At 30.7% G+C, this 16,043-nt stretch overlaps 2 protein-coding genes, 2 long non-coding RNA genes, 1 other non-coding gene and 1 pseudogene across 5 annotated transcripts; 3 read left to right on the top strand and 3 right to left on the bottom strand.

Annotated features, from left to right (window-relative positions):
- Window positions 1-783: 783 nt before the first annotated feature.
- LOC107491194 (pre-mRNA cleavage factor Im 25 kDa subunit 2-like) lies at window positions 784-2,983 on the top strand. Its single transcript, XM_016111991.3, has 7 exons — window positions 784-953; window positions 1,263-1,308; window positions 1,639-1,732; window positions 1,838-1,911; window positions 2,119-2,205; window positions 2,287-2,397; window positions 2,621-2,983. The coding sequence occupies exons 1-7, from the start codon at window positions 844-846 to the stop codon at window positions 2,687-2,689; spliced, it is 591 nt and encodes a 196-aa protein (XP_015967477.1). The 5' UTR covers window positions 784-843; the 3' UTR covers window positions 2,690-2,983.
- A 3,055-nt stretch (window positions 2,984-6,038) lies between these two features.
- Window positions 6,039-6,805, bottom strand: LOC107491199 (1-aminocyclopropane-1-carboxylate oxidase homolog 1-like; annotated as a pseudogene).
- Window positions 6,806-8,830: 2,025 nt separating this feature from the next.
- Window positions 8,831-10,821, top strand: LOC107491184 (1-aminocyclopropane-1-carboxylate oxidase homolog 1). The gene is made up of 3 exons (XM_016111982.3): window positions 8,831-9,467; window positions 9,906-10,227; window positions 10,416-10,821. The coding sequence occupies exons 1-3, from the start codon at window positions 8,923-8,925 to the stop codon at window positions 10,665-10,667; spliced, it is 1,119 nt and encodes a 372-aa protein (XP_015967468.1). The 5' UTR covers window positions 8,831-8,922; the 3' UTR covers window positions 10,668-10,821.
- A 191-nt stretch (window positions 10,822-11,012) lies between these two features.
- LOC127747731 (uncharacterized) lies at window positions 11,013-13,011 on the bottom strand. The gene is made up of 2 exons (XR_008009544.1): window positions 12,630-13,011; window positions 11,013-12,019 (listed from the first exon to the last, which is right to left on the bottom strand). It is a non-coding gene; the product is annotated as an uncharacterized LOC127747731 (long non-coding RNA).
- Window positions 13,012-13,413: 402 nt separating this feature from the next.
- Window positions 13,414-13,495, bottom strand: TRNAS-UGA (transfer RNA serine (anticodon UGA)). The gene has a single exon. It is a non-coding gene; the product is annotated as a tRNA-Ser (tRNA).
- A 939-nt stretch (window positions 13,496-14,434) lies between these two features.
- LOC107491198 (uncharacterized) lies at window positions 14,435-15,762 on the top strand. Its single transcript, XR_001592595.3, has 2 exons — window positions 14,435-14,524; window positions 15,444-15,762. It is a non-coding gene; the product is annotated as an uncharacterized LOC107491198 (long non-coding RNA).
- Window positions 15,763-16,043: the final 281 nt, after the last annotated feature.

The following is a 16,043-nucleotide window of genomic DNA, read 5'->3' as shown; positions in this document are numbered from 1 at the left end:
TGGGGTTAGTAATGTTTAGGGTTTTTTTCTCTAATCGGTTCGGTTCGGTTCGATTAGGGTCTTCAAAGTCAAAATCGAAAAGCAAACCAAACCGTACAAAAAACAACAAAACAAATTTTTTTTTCGGTTTTTCCAATTTTTGATTATTTCGGTTTTTAATTTTTTCGGTTCGAATTTTCGATTTAATTCGGTCCGAATCGATTTTGAGCACCCTAAGTCAAATTATGTTTGAGGGTCAATAAACATATTATTTTTGTATTTATTTATCAAATTTTAGTTTAAATCTAACTTACACAAGAAAAAATTATTTTTTTTAATATTTTATAAAAATTTTCACTTAAACAAATACTTATATATATAAACGGAGAGAATTAGCTTTGTTATAGTATCTTAATTGTATTATGTATACTATAAAATCTATTACAATAAAATTCTTTAATTTGTTTAAACAATTATTTTAATAAATTATTTTATAAGTAATTAAAAAAAATTATTATTATTTTAGTTATCTAAAATTTTATGTAAAAAAAGTTTATAGTATTAGATTTTTTGCACAATCGGTCTAGATATCTTAATTCTTAACAGTAATTATGCCTTTTTTTATTTTTTTAATTAAAACTTGTTTTAAAAAAAAAGTTTAAAATTTTTTTAAACCCAAGGCATTTTTTCATAAAAAAAAAATATTAATTACGGGGAAAAAAGAAAACGCAATTAGCAACTGAGGAAGGGTATTTAAGAATTCAAAAAGTCTCTTTGAATTAGACACCAAAAAAAAAAATCTCTTTGAATTTGTTTGGCGCTGTTTTTCTTTGCACTTTGAAGAAGAAGATTAAGAAAGAAATAATGCCGATAGTGAACTTATACTCTCTTTCTCACTACAGTTTCGGCGCTAAAGAGACCAAGGTTGAGAAGGACACCTCCGTCCCCGCTCGCTTTGCTCGTCTGAGACAGATGTTCGTTTTCTTTTCACTCTTTCTTTCATTACTCGCTTTTCTCTTCTTTTCTTTCCCCTCAAACAAATACAAAATTTAAAACACTTTCTATACGGCTATACCCTCCTTTTCTCCTCCTTTTTTTTTTTTTTTATTTAAAGTTGAGATTTTGACGTATTGCACTTTCTTGACATGATTTTGTTATAACGTTCTTTATAGAGTCCACTAGGAATTTTATAGGGTTTTAGGCCTTTATGGTTTAGGTTGGTGTGTTTGTTCTTTGTTGCTTATATGATGCATATGTTTTTGCTTTTGTTTTATGAATTTCAGCTATGAAAAAGAAGGAATGAGAATCAGCGTTGCAGGCGTCTTACTGGTGGGTTCACTTGATTTAATGTTCTTTGAATTTAGCACTTTTGGTATGTTCTGCATTTTTATCACTAGTGTTTTTAATGTAACAATGAATCCCCTTCTGTAAGGTACTCTGAAATGTTATTTATAATATATTAATAGAATATAAATGATCATATCTTTTATAACACATAGCTTATGTTAAGTTTGAAGCTGGAATATGAACATTGAGAAGGTACTCATCTAGCAGCATCTTCGTAGGGGAGGTTATTTGGAATGAGTGTAGGGTTGTTAGGATAATTTCTTTGGTGATTCTGTTTGTTGTTCTGTCTCAACATATGCTTTCATTTTGCAGGTACAAGAACACAATTATCCTCATTTACTACTTCTTGAAATCGGAGGAACATTCAACAAACTTCCAGGAGGACGGCTCAAGCCAGGAGAGAATGGTAGGATCTTGAATTTCCACTTGTTTAGCATGATAAATTATCTGATAATAGGAGTTCTTGGTTATCCTAATCTGCTGTTTGTGCTTTTGTTCTTCAACTTGACAGAAATTGAGGGCTTGAAGAGAAAGTTGACTAGCAAGCTCGGTCCTAGGTTGCAAAATCTTGTGCCTAACTGGAAGGTACTGTTACAGTATTACTTGCTTTTTAGATGTAAAACTGATGTGTTAATAGAAGAATCGAAATGTTTCTGTCTTATGGATGAATGAATCTATAAAATTGGACAATTGTTTGGATTCTATACCTACTGGTGTGTATTGGATGAGTGTAATATTGTTGTCTTTCCACATTATATGGGCCCATACCAGAAGATATTGTTGATGTTGCAGATAGGTGAATGTGTGGCAAGATGGTGGAGGCCGAACTTTGAAAAGTTTATGTATCCACACTGTCCTGCTCACATAAAAAAACCAAAGGTAATTTACCACTGTCATTGAGTATCATGTACTTCTGATTTTGTTGGTCCATGATTACAATTATGCTAGTACTTTGTGCAGGAGTGCAGAGTGCTTTACATGGTCCATTTATCTGATAGTGGAGACTTTGAGGTGCCGAAAAATCTAAAACTTCTTGCTGTTCCAATGTTTGAACTGTATGACAATGCTCAGGTATGGCAAATTATGTATGATTTATTTACTCTTTTTTCTTCCTGTTACTATGTTGAAAATTGCTTTGTAAATTGATGGGTTGAAACATTTTATCGTCAAATTCTCTATATAAAAACATTTCCATGAACTGAAGCTTTTGATTTTGAAGATGGTTCGACTAATCTTAAAGTTTGCATTAAAAGGATCATATCCTAATTTGTGTATCAATCAAACTTGGTTGCAGAGATATGGTCTCGTTATATCCAGCATTCCTGAGCAGATTTCCAGATTTGAGTTTAGAATGAACAACTAATGCATATTTGGAACTTCCATTGATTCTTCCATGCTGATAAAATACCATCTCCTTTGGCATTTCAAGAACAAGGACCTAGTTATTTCATTCTTATCGTTTGCATAAACCTGTTGAATGTTGAACTCGTTAGTTTCAAAAGAGAGAGCAGTCTAAGTTTTGGTCACTTTGTATAGCTTTAGCCTTCTGAGATGATTTGTTAGTTCTTGTTAATCCGTTTCTTGTACATATTACAACCATGTACAGATGTATTTGTGTGACATGAGGGTGCTGATATGTGACACAAGCATTTGATTTTACATATACTGATATATACCTCTTATTGACCACGTTAGTTCTACTTCTAACATGGAGAGGACAAATTCAATGTTCCCCCTATGTTACTGATTGTTAGAAACTTTTTCTTTTTGGACGTTATCAGTGTTAGACACCGGCTAACACAATTAGATTTATTAAAACCGATTTTTGTTTCTTATCACAAAAACCAGGTTGTCATCTGACATGATCCAAGTCTAACGCAGTTTTATTTACATTGAAAGGCCCAATCTCCATAAACAAAACTTTACAGTGGCCCAAATATGCTGGTTTTGCCTGGAATTTTTTCGTTTTTTTCTTTTGTTTTTGGTTATTTTTTATTTTTTATTTTTTTTATTATTGTTAATATTTTTTTGGTATTGTCTGGAAGTATTTGATTTTTCATTTCAACATTTTTGGAGCTATTATGTTTTATTTTAAAAAATCAACATTAATTGATGTCGTAAATGCAGAGGGTATGTTAGCAGCTTTAGAAAGCCACACTCAAACTTATGATCTATTAATATCATCAATAGTATTATGGTAATAATATCTATTATTTACTAGTAATATATTAAAAGAGCACTAAAAGAAGATAATAATAATATATTAAAAGAGAACTAAAAGTAGTTTCTATATTTATTCTTAACCTTTTAGATTTTTAGTATAATACTATATTAACTTTAAGTAATTTTAGATTTTTAGAATTTTACTATTTCATATTTATTTTTAGTTTTATAAGTTTCTAGCATGAGTCACGTCAAAATTTAGATTCATCTGTTATTATCTTTTGTAATACTTTCTTAATATCATAGAATTTATTTAATATTATTTTTATATTCTCTTATTCTTTAATTTTATATAAATTACTCTATTCTCTTAATGTTCATAAAATTTTTTAAATTTTATTTTTTATATTCTTTTATTCTTTAATTTTATATATGTTACTATACTTTTTCAATGTTAATAAAAATTTTTTAATAGATATGAATTGAGTTAAATTCTAATTCATTCTCACATTTTATATTTATTCTTTCTTATATCACTATATAAATCAACATTTATTTTACACATTTTTTTATTTTTTTTCACATAATTTTATATCTCTTTTTTTTCTACCACTTTTATTAAATATATATAGTAAGTGACTATGTAATTATATTTATTATGAAAAAAAAATGATAGTAACTTAACCAATCATAAAAAAAAAGGCTTGACTTAACATAATTACTAAGTTAAGGTAACATCATTTTTCATAAGTATTATTTGACATAATTGTATTTATTAAAAAAAATAAAAAAGAAAATGATAGTGACTCAACCAACTATGAAAAAGAAGTCACTTAACATATATAACTATTAAATCAAAATAACAACATTCTTTGTAAGTATGCTTGACGAACTATGTTAATGTTAGTTTTCATATATTTTCTTATAGTTGGGTCGGGTGTGACTCATAATGTGAATCACCTATTTTATACAATAATAAAAGGTACGGTTTAAAGTGTACCTAATAAAAATGAGTAAAACAATATATTTTAACTTTAAGGTTATTTTTAACTTTTAGCAAATAACTACCATAGTACTTTATGAAATTTTTTGCAAGGTTTTATAGGATTCAAAAATGAAACAAGAGGACAAGGAAATTACTTGGAACAACTGTAGCTGATTTAAAGAAACTACAAGATGAAGCTGATGTCCAAACAAAAATGAAAAATCTATGTAATAGATCACTCATATTTAAAGTCAAATTAAACGATTATAACCTAAAGGAAGGATCCAAAAAATTCACTATGACAGAGACATTTGTTCCATAAAATGAAGCCCAATAAAAGATATCCTTAAAAGAAATCAAACAGGTATTAATACTAAATTATAATATTAAACTCTATGTTACAAATAAACACTCTTATTTAATATTTATATATTTTTCGACACTTACTAACAAAATTATACCCTTCGAAAAAAAAACCGAACTCACCAACGCTAATATCATCGGATGAAAATCTACTGCCAATAAATACATTACGAAGAAAAAAAACTAAAATACATTAACAAGCAACAATAGGAACAATTAGATCAACAAATAATAGCAACAACGAAAAAGAAGACAATCAAGATCATAAAAGCAAATTAAATGGCAAGAAAATTTTATTCCAAACATTCAAGTGAAGGAAACAAAACAAGTATCACCATTCACCAATAAGTAGCAACATAACAAAAAGGAAGACACCAAAAAAAAAATTAAATAAAAAACTATATTGAATAACTTTTTTAAATTTACTACTTAATAAATTACAACCTTAGACAATTTTAAATATATTCATACATGATTAAATAAAAAATTTATTAATATATTATTTATTGCAATTACTCGATTAAATTCTTCATATAAATATATTATATATATATATATATATATATGGATCTCGCTATGAACATCCCCTACTATCTAGAATAACCATCCGAGTACTAGGATAATAAACATCTTAACATCTTTCCAAAAGCTTAAATTGATTTTGGGGTTTACCAAGGACTTTTTGAATCTAGCGCTCTAATACCATATCATGATACCACTCATCCCAAAAACTTTAGCCGATAGGAAAAGATAGCACTAATGGTTATATCTCTAATACTCCATAAATCTCTATTGTGCACATTGTACAAATATTTCATTGGCTGCTCGTACTTTTCTATATTATATAGTAATAACTATAATATAATGAAAACAAGACCAGCGTTTAATATCATTCAGATGCACGTGCATGATGCTTAATATCTCTCTGTGTAACTGAAAATGGTAAAGACCTGAATTTCCATCAAGTGCTTTGTCATAAAAGTATGCTCTGTAATCCTGCAATAATGTTTCCCCATCAAGAGAAAAGGATTATCTCGAGACAATAGCTCCCTTATGGGGACATAGATTCTTGTTGATGGAGACTGGAGAGTGATTATGAGTGATGAACATTGCTATTTCTAACTAGTATACTACTCTGGACCACATATATTAATCTCTAAGTAGCCTTAGAAATGTGAATATGATATGTTGATACAGCAAGTGTTTGAGCCCTATATTATGTTCTCTAATCTCTAAAACCATATTTTGTGATATCATATTTTATCTTTGCAACAAAAAATGATAAAGAGCAGAATTGCCACCAAGTCCCTTGTTATAGTAATAAGCATTAAAATCTTGTAATGATGTATCCCTATAGAGAGGGGGGTTATCTTGTGAAAGTAACTCCTTGATGGGGCCATATATTCTTTGTGATGGGTAGTTATCAAGAGTGAAGAAGCATGCAACTGATACTCTAGGTCCTCTATGGTTTGCCACAACACGGTGCTCCCGCTTTTCAATTTGTCATTAGATATCAGCTGCAAATGGTAACATAAATTAAGATTATTACGATTCTGCTCTAGTTACAATATAAATTATGCATCTATCGGAAAGGATTCACATGTCATAAACAGTAGTCAAGTAGTGCATAAACATTCTGTCAAAAAGGTGTAATATAATGTAGGTGGCTTAACTTAATAATTGTATGGATGGCTGATTCCACAAAATGATTCACACGTCATATAGAGAACAAACTGGAAGATTTTAATAGATTAGAAAAATAGTGGATTCACTTGCAGCATATCTCCAATGTTAACTACCAAAGCAGCATGAACAGGGGGAACATTGATCCACTGATTTTGCCACAAAACTTGTAGGCCACCAATGTGATCTTGGAGCAGAATTGTGAGAAAGCCACTAATTGGAGGGACACCTTCTATTGTTTATTGGCAGTTTGGCACCAGGGACCTTGACCGTCACCAACTCCATTCTATTTGCAGGTATATAACTCTAGCTTGTTTTAGTTTGGTAGAGACTCACAGTAGTGTAGTCAGTAGTAGTTGATAGTTGAGAAGTAATTTAAATTAGTCAAGTAATTAATTTATTCCTTCGTTTAAACAAATGTCAAGAGGTTTGAATATATAGTAATCATTGATTGGCTGCAAATTCTTAAATGAAATTTCGATTCGGAATAGACTATAATCCTTGACTTATTGAGTTAGGATAGATATCGTGAAAATTCCAAAAAATAATTAATAATAAAAAGCTATTAAAAAATTTGATATGCTTTCAACTATTAACATTTCATAAAAATAACTATACATGAATTTTTACCTGTTAATTTAATTAAGTTAGGGAATAACTATTCTTTTTCTTTTAAATAAGGTGATGAATTTGATTTTTGTTTAAAAGAAGCTAATTACTTTTTTATTTTATTTTTTATATTTTCATTATTTAAAATTTCGTATAAGTAAAAAATAAAAATAAGAAGAGAAAATAAATTTTGAAAATAATAACACAAATAAAAAATGTTAAAATGATTTGTTTGCATGATATGCGAGATTAATTTGTTTGCAGAGATGTAATAATTAAGTACTTAGATCATGTCAAAAAACTGACACTGATGCTGTTGGAATTGCTTTCATAGGCGTTAGGCTAGAAGGCAATTTATGGTTGGAAACTATTACCCTCCTTGCCCTGAGCCTAAACTCACTTGGGGGCTAAGTGCTCATACGAATATGGGCTTTGTAACTGTTCCTCTACAAGACCAAGTTAGTGGACTTCAAATCTTTCATAAAAACCAATGGTTTAATATAATAATATCACCTCCCTTTCAATTACGAAAAAAACATATCACTCCCTTTGCCAAAATTAATAATTTGTACGTATAAATCTTTTAATTTTTTAGTTTAGCCTTCTTTTAATTTTTTATTTTTCTCTCATCTTAATTTATATTTTTCATATTAGCCCCTTTTAAAAAAATTTCTAGTTCCACTCTTGACTAGTACTTTCATCGTTATCCTTGGTTATCCTTGGTGACATGATGCAGGTGATCATAATTTTATCATTGTTTTTGTTTGTGATTTATATTAAAAGTAAAATATATTTTTTATTTCTAATTTTCTAAAATTTTAAAAATATTTTTTTATTTAATTTTGTTTTTAATATTTTTATTTATATCAAAATTATTTTGAACGCTAACTCTATTTAAAATGTTAGAGGCAAAATTAAAAATGTATAAAAATAATTTTGATATAAATAAAAAGCTAACATTAAAAATTAAAAAAATTATACATTAGAAAAACGTACTTTAATCTTTATATTTATATATCGAATTTAATTTCTATTTTAAGCAAATATCTAATAATGTATTACTATGTTATATAATATTCCACAAAACAAATAGTTAAGTTGTTCAAGTGACATATTTAAGGTCTTAGTACTGATTGTAGCTAATCACAAATGACAAGTTTATGAGCGCCAAGCACAGAGTTGTGACTCAAAAAGTAGGTCCATGAGTTTTGATTTTATGTTCTCTGAGACAACATGTTCAGGATGAATATCTAAGAATATATGGACCAATAAAAGAGTTAGTGACTTCTCTTCAAATTTCATTTGGTGTATGTTAAACTAGATGATGCTAGGAGTTATTTATGGAATACCAAATAAGAATCCTAAAAGTCATTGTAGTATAATTTAGACTCTAAAGATGGCGTGGCATCTAACATAAGTGTGGTTGTACCATTATAAATTTCATGACCTGAGATATTAAGAGTTTATTTGAGTGTTATTAAATGGTTAGAAAAAAATACTGTAATAATGTAATGATACAGGAATCTATTAGTTATGAATTTTTGTAATGCAACTATTTTTTTTATGTTCTTCCAAAACTATTTTCGGGTTGCTATAAAATATTCAATCTTTACACACTTTCAAGTTTCAATGTTTGATTATATTAAATGTCGTAATTATCAAAGTTGACTTCCGATAATTGATACCATTAAGGCAAGCAAGGCAGAGAAAATAACATTACAAGCAAGGTTTCTAGATATCGTGAATTAAGTTCTTAGTTGAATAGATAAATTTTATTGAGAACGGAGTGAAACATGGTGGAAGCAGATCACGAACATGGAGACTATGACAGGAACAGGGAACTAAAGCTTCTTGATGAAACAAAAGCAGGTGTGAAGGGTCTTGTTGATGCTGGTTTATCCAAGTTATCAAAGATATTCGTTCATGACAGCCATAAAGTCAACGATTCTTCTTCTTCTTCCTCTTCCTCCTCCTCCCCTCCTGCTACGGATGTTAGTATTCCAGTTATTGATTTGGGATCACTGCACGAAGAAGGTAATTCACGCCATGAGATCGTTCAGAAAGTCAAAGATGCGTGTGAGAAATGGGGTTTCTTTCAAGTGGTCAACCATGACATTCCACAGAGTGTTTTGGATGAAATGCTTGATGGGGTGCGTAGATTTCATGAGCAAGATGCTGAGGTAAAGAAAGAATTCTATTCACGTGATATTACAAAGAGGGTATTCTACAACACCAACTTCAATTTTTATACAGCTTCAGAGATTAATTGGAGGGACACCCTCTATTGTTTATTGGCGCCAGGACCCCTTGACCCTCACCAACTCCCTTCAATTTGCAGGTATCATATTTACTATATAAATGTAAATAGCTTAGAATGATCATATCCTGTTTTCTCTTTTTTTAACAAAATTTTGAAAATAAAATAAAAATATTTTAGAGATTGTCTTTTTCCATCAGCTTAAACTTTTGAGATGAGTAATTTTATATATGGTATCAAAATTTTATATTCAAAAGATCAAGAGTTAAATCTTTGGTGAATCCCGAAAATGAAAAAAAAAGTATAAGACAAATAAAAAGAGAAAAGGAAGCTTATGCCAAAATCTAAGCAAATTCAAAAGAGACTCTTGCTTGAGGAAGAGTATTAAAGATATAACTATTTATGTTATTTTTTTTCATTAGTTTAAACTTTTGGGATTAGTGGTTTAATGACAAACACAAACTAAATGCATGCTAGAAATGTTTGTTTTCGTGACTTGTGAAATTAATTTGTTTGCAGAGATATAACAATTGAGTACTCAGACCAAGTCAAGAAATTGGCACTAACTCTTTTAGAACTGCTTTCGGAGGCATTAGACTTAGAAAGCAGTTACCTTAAAGACATAGATTGTGGTGAAGGAATTTTCATGGTTGGACATTATTACCCTCCTTGTCCTGAGCCTGAACTCACTTGGGGGATAGGTGGTCATACTGATATTGGCTTTGTAACTGTTCTTCTACAAGACCAAGTTGGTGGACTTCAAGTCTTTCATGAAGACCAGTGGATTGATGTCACTCCCATTCCTGGTGCTTTTATCATTAACCTTGGAGATATGATGCAGGTGATGATAATTTCATCAATGTTTTTGGTAGTAATTTATATTATATATTGAATTTAATTTAGTTTTATATAGATATCTAATCATGTTATTACTATGTTAGTATAAACTCCTGTATATAATATTTCACAAAATTAAACAAACATTTAAGTTCTTCAATTGATCTATTAATGTATTAGCACTGATTACAGCTAATCACAAATGACAAATTCATGAGCGCCATGCACAGAGTTGTGGCTCAGAAAGTAGGTCCACGAATTTCGGTTGCATATTTTCTGAGACAACATGTTGATGATGAATCTCCAAGAATGTATGGACCAATAAAAGAGTTGTTGACAGAAGATAATCCTCCAATTTATAAGGAAATGAAAATGTCGGACTTGGTTAAACTGGTGTACACTACAAAGCTAGTCTCCTCTCCACTAAACCACTTCAGGCTCTGAAGAAGTATCAAGAATCAAAGAATCAAAGATACTCTTGTATGAAAGTATATTAATTACAAACTTTCTTGAGGGATGCTAGAGTGAGAGATTCAACATTTATTGTTTTAAAAAACTCTCATGTCTTATATCTAAATAAAAGTTCCTTCAAAATTCATTTAGTGTATGCCAAACTAGATGATGTGAGGAGTTATTTATGGAATATCAAATAAGGGGTTGTACCATTATAAGTCCCATGAACCGAGATATTAAACCTCTCAAATCTTAAAAACAGTAATGATCAAATAAAACTAACAAAAAGAAATTAACCAGTATGTTACACTCAACAAGCTAAGTATTGCAATGATATAGGAAACTATTAAGTTTAGATTTTCTATAATACAACTATTACATTTTCTATAATCAATATACATTCTCTAACCATTCCTAAATAAATCAATGTATCTTAATACTCTATAACTAAATACATTAGTTCACGAGTAGAATATAATATTTACAACAAGAGCTTCCTTGCACTAGAGGAATACCAACCCATTGATTTTGATGAATAACTTGAAGAGCTCCAATTTGATCTTGCAGAAGTATTGTTATGAAATCCAAATCAGTGTGTTTTGTAAGTCCCAAGGTTAACTCAGGTTCAGGGCACTGTGGGTAGTACTGACCATAACATGAAGTGCCTCAGGAACATCCATTTCTTTAAGTAAGAGTAGTTAAGGCCAAAGATTATAATACACAATGCTGTACTTGTTTTGAATATTTAGACACTATATCTCTGTACAAATCACAAATGTTTGATCAAAAGACATATAATTATACAAGAAGAGGGTCTAAAGTGCACAATGGCAGCAAGTGATGACCGTGACCAATCAAAAGCCATGTAACCAGGTATAAGAAAAGTTGCATAAAAGCTAAATGAAATTACCTACGAGTACACACTTCTGGTCTGGATTAAGAAGATCAGGATTTGCAACAAATGAAATGGCATAGTCTCTGAACAGCTTACTATTGAAGAAATACCTAACTTTATTGTTGTTATCCCTTGAATAAAAACGGTTTCTTTAGCTCAGCTTCTTATTCATGAAACTACGGATTCCATGGAACATCTCATCCATAACATCTTCAGAAGACCATGATTGATCACTTGCAAGAATCCCTACTTCTGAGATGCACTTGGAAGATCATCTCATTCCACCTCTCCCTCACAAAAATCAAATTGGGTCCCTCATCACCCTAACATTATGATTTGTTTACTCAACCACCTGCTCCCTTTCCCTCACAAAATTCACATTCCGCCCCCTTATCATCCCAATTTCATGATTCTTCTCCTTGAATATATGGCCACACCAGTTCACATACTGAAGGCAAAATTAACTGGGTTAGATAATCGAAAAAAACAAAACAAGAAAAGAAAAAGAAAAGGGTTAAATTATCTACATGAAGTGTTCAAACCAGTTTGAGACTGAAGCATTAAAGAAATAACTGTCAATGAAACTCTTCTCTTTCCTTTCTTGTCTGGTTTCTTTTTCATTATAAAAATTTTAAAAAACTATTATGAGAATAAAATTAACAAAATCTATAGAATTATTATATAAAATTATATTAGAAAATATGTTTAATAAAACAAAAAATAAAAAATCAATAATTTATAAATTTAACCAATATATAAATAGTAAGTATTTTTTAGTATAATGGCCCATGCTAGCTTCTGTTTGGTTTCAATATAACAAAATTCAGAATCACATAAGCAACAACCCCAACTAACAACACAATCTCAACTCATAATCTAGTACACAAACTCAACTCAGAATCTTAGAAATTGAAATTGAGAAAATATTCAACCGAATCATTCAATTCAACTATTATTCCACAAAATCAGCAACTCCGAATCGTTAAACCCGGCAACTCGGAATCAGTATTATTAGCAAAAATACAAAACAGAAAAAAATTCAAAGCAGCAGTGCCTACCGGTGGCGAGGGAGGAATGGGAAGTGACGGCGACGAGGAAGGGAAGTTAGCTCAGAGCCTCGGACAGAGAGCAGACCTTCGCGACAGAAACGACCGAACTCGGACCGAGAGAAAGAGACTTGAGAAAGAGAGAGAGATCGAAGGGATGACGACCAAGCAGCCCTTCGCGACGGCTAATGCGAGGCGACGAGCTGGACGTAGACTTTCGGGCGACCGCGAGGAGAAGAGGAACGATGTGATGGGGGCCGAGATACAGACCTTCCACAAGCGGCAACGGCACCCACGGTCTGTCCCCGTCGGCGGCTACAGCTCCTTCCCAGCAGCGAAGAGGGCGTGACTGCGAAAGAAGAGGTAGTGACTGCGACTGCGAGAGAATTGAGGCTGGTAATGTTTTTTTTTTCCTCTCTATAAACATTAAAACGGCGTCTTTTTTAGCGTAATGGCCGAACCGGTAACACTTACAAAACCGACCAATAATAACATCGATCATTTATTTATTTATTTATTTACAGGTAGAATATTGTTTGTTGTTGAATGGTAGAGAGAGTATAATCTTTCATTAGTGAGTAAATTTAAAAGTATAATTATATTAATATGGTCTTATGTTGTGTAGATGGCTATGTAACTCCTTCCCATCAACACCTTCCATAACCGAAAATATCAAAAACAATGAATTAACATTGACTGGGTTTCAAACTAGACACTAATGTAAAAAAACTAAAAATAATAGATCAACAACAACATCCCTTGAGGTGTCATTCTTGATACTCAAATATTAAGACTTCGTCGACAGCAGGGTTCGAACCTGCGCGGGTAAAACCCAACAGATTTCAAGTCTGTCTCCTTAACCACTCGGACATATCGACTGATATATCTTAATATGTTTAAAGAAAAATAATGTATTGATGAGGAAAAGAAATATTTGTATCAAATCACATGGAGCCATAAAATTTTTTGACCAATAATATGTTATTAATAATTTTCTCTATAAATTAAACTTAAATAAATAAAATTTAATAATTTTAAAAATTAATAAAATTATATATAAATAGTACATAAAAAACATTACTATTCAAATGAATAATTTAATATTTTTATTTTAATATTTAAAAAATATTTTATTATTTTTATAATAAATTAAAATTTTAGCTTTTTCATACTCAAATTAAAATTATAATACATAATATAATCAAACATCGAGTTTTTGGGATGTCGTTCCAATCTTATTCTTTCTAGGAAAATAGCGTCTGAGCAATTGACACATTTGAACAACAGCAGCAGGTGGATCAGTTCAGCTATACTGATGGCTGTGTTGATTGTTGAAGTGAAAAGAATGAATTGAGTTGGAACTTGAAAGAAAACTGGAATGAGAAAAAACTTAGTGTATTAAATTGCGGCGTGGCCTTTTATAAAAAAATTCTGCACTTATTCCTTAGTATTTTTTTTGTGTGTCTTCTAATAAAAAATATTAAATATATATTTATACTAAAATTTATGGTTTTAAAAATCGAATCAGACCGACCGATTCAACCGGAATAAATGAGAATCGGTCATCTAGTCAGTCTGTGTAATGTCAAAAATTGACTGATAAAAAATCGGTGAAAAAATCAATCGAACCGACAGTTAATCAGTGAATCGAGAGAACCGTCCGATTTTTTGGCAGTTTTATGGTTTGCACCTCTTTTTTTTTAAGGAGAAAGGCGTAACGCATAACCCAGTGCACCCACTAACCCTAATCAGTTTTCCCTTTTCCCTTTCCCCTTTCCAAGTGCATTCAGCCATTCACCCACCATTGCCACCAAGCTAGCCCGCCTCCTCGTCGCCGAGCTCGCCGAGCCCGCCTCCTCATTCGCCGTCGCCGAACGTCGCCGACACTGGGTCCTCACTCGCCGCCGGTAAGACTCTGTTCTTGTCTTCTTGATTTATTTGCTGCCTTCTGTGCTTCTGGGTTCTGATTATGATTTATGAGCTCGCCTGCTCTATGCTTGAACTTGCTTCCTCTGAATTCTGATGATGATTTATGAGTTCTATGCTTCTTGATTTTGATTTTCTGATCTCGCCTCCCTCTGAACTTGCTGCCTTCTGATTATGAGTTCTGTGCTTGAATATGTTCTGCTGCCTTCTAATTATGAGTTCTGTGCTTGAATATATTTACTCATGATTTTGAATATATTTTGCTGCTTCTGAGTATGTTTGCTACTTCATGATGAATATGTTTGCTGCCTCCATGATTTTTGTTTTTGATTTTCTGAGGTTATTTATTTTCATGATTTCTGAATTTGATTTGCTGGGAATGAATGTATGATTATGCAATTGAGATACTTGTGCTCTTCAACTGGTTCTAGCTCTGATTTGACGTTGAAAGAAGAGTTTTCAGTTGAAATCCTGGATAAGAAAACTGATAAGCTTGCTTGCCGTGTCAATGTTGCGAAATACATAGCCTAAAACTTCACTCTATTATTTTTTGTTGATTTATGCTCTTTTGGTTGCGCTGGAATTACAAAAAGGATGTTGCTGGTTAACATTTTTATTTTGTTAATTATATGAATTGATGGCTTGATGCAGAGTTTTGCTTTTCAATTTTTTTATTTTGTTAATTATATGAATTAATCATGCTATAATTCTAAATTTGATATAAGTTCAATTTTGGAACTTTGGATTTTGAATTTTGTTATATTGAGTTTTGTCATATAAGTTTAATTGTGTTATATTAAATTTTACTGAATATAATTCTGGATTTTGAATGCTGTATGAATTGATATAATCTTCTGTCATTCTTAATTCTTGTATGTAATTTGTAATTTGGATTTTTAGATTTTGGATTCGGATCCACTTATTAAGCTATGGCAACTCCCTCACCCGATTCAATCAATGATGGCATTTGCACTTTTGCAGACATATTCCTGGGTTGAACTGCATATTTTTTCTTTTGTTAATCTCCTTATATGTTGTATTGTGTTGTGTTCTTTCTTCCTGGCATAAAGTCACTCTTGTTATATGGTGAAAATGTCTAGAATAAGGTAATTGTTAAGAATGTAGTTTAGAGGATTTTTTATTTTTATTGGTACTATTTACATTTAAATAATAGAAGAACTTTGTATTAATTACTATGAATAAATTATCTCTATTAGTATTTTTATTGAGCATGATTTATAAATTATTAAATTTAAATATTTAAAATTGTATGTTAAATTTTAATTTTATTGAACTATGGTTGAACCAATGAACCAATAAACCAATCACTTCACTGATTCATTGATCGGTCCGGTTCTCATAACCTCGCTAAAACCTAAATAAGTAATTACCTGCACTTGTTGGTTGGATAAATATAAAATATATATTGCATAAATATATATAATACAAATATTTTTAACATTCTATTTTATTATACTTTTCTACTAATTTTATTAAAAT

The sequence above is a fragment of the Arachis duranensis genome, chromosome 5, assembly GCF_000817695.3.
Source record: "Arachis duranensis cultivar V14167 chromosome 5, aradu.V14167.gnm2.J7QH, whole genome shotgun sequence".
Lineage (NCBI taxonomy): Eukaryota > Viridiplantae > Streptophyta > Magnoliopsida > Fabales > Fabaceae > Arachis > Arachis duranensis.
Note: the sequence above shows the minus strand (reverse complement) of the source record. Positions and strands in the feature narration are given on the sequence as shown.

Excerpts from the sequence above, each read along its gene's own strand:
- LOC107491194 (XM_016111991.3), top strand. The coding sequence starts at position 844 with ATGCCGATAGTGAACTTATACTCTCTTTCTCACTACAGTTTCGGCGCT. Across the intron at positions 2,206-2,286 it reads CTCACATAAAAAAACCAAAG|GAGTGCAGAGTGCTTTACAT; the intron begins GTAATTTACCAC and ends TACTTTGTGCAG. Across the intron at positions 2,398-2,620 it reads AACTGTATGACAATGCTCAG|AGATATGGTCTCGTTATATC; the intron begins GTATGGCAAATT and ends ACTTGGTTGCAG.
- LOC107491184 (XM_016111982.3), top strand. The coding sequence starts at position 8,923 with ATGGTGGAAGCAGATCACGAACATGGAGACTATGACAGGAACAGGGAA. Across the intron at positions 9,468-9,905 it reads CAACTCCCTTCAATTTGCAG|AGATATAACAATTGAGTACT; the intron begins GTATCATATTTA and ends ATTTGTTTGCAG. Across the intron at positions 10,228-10,415 it reads ACCTTGGAGATATGATGCAG|CTAATCACAAATGACAAATT; the intron begins GTGATGATAATT and ends CACTGATTACAG.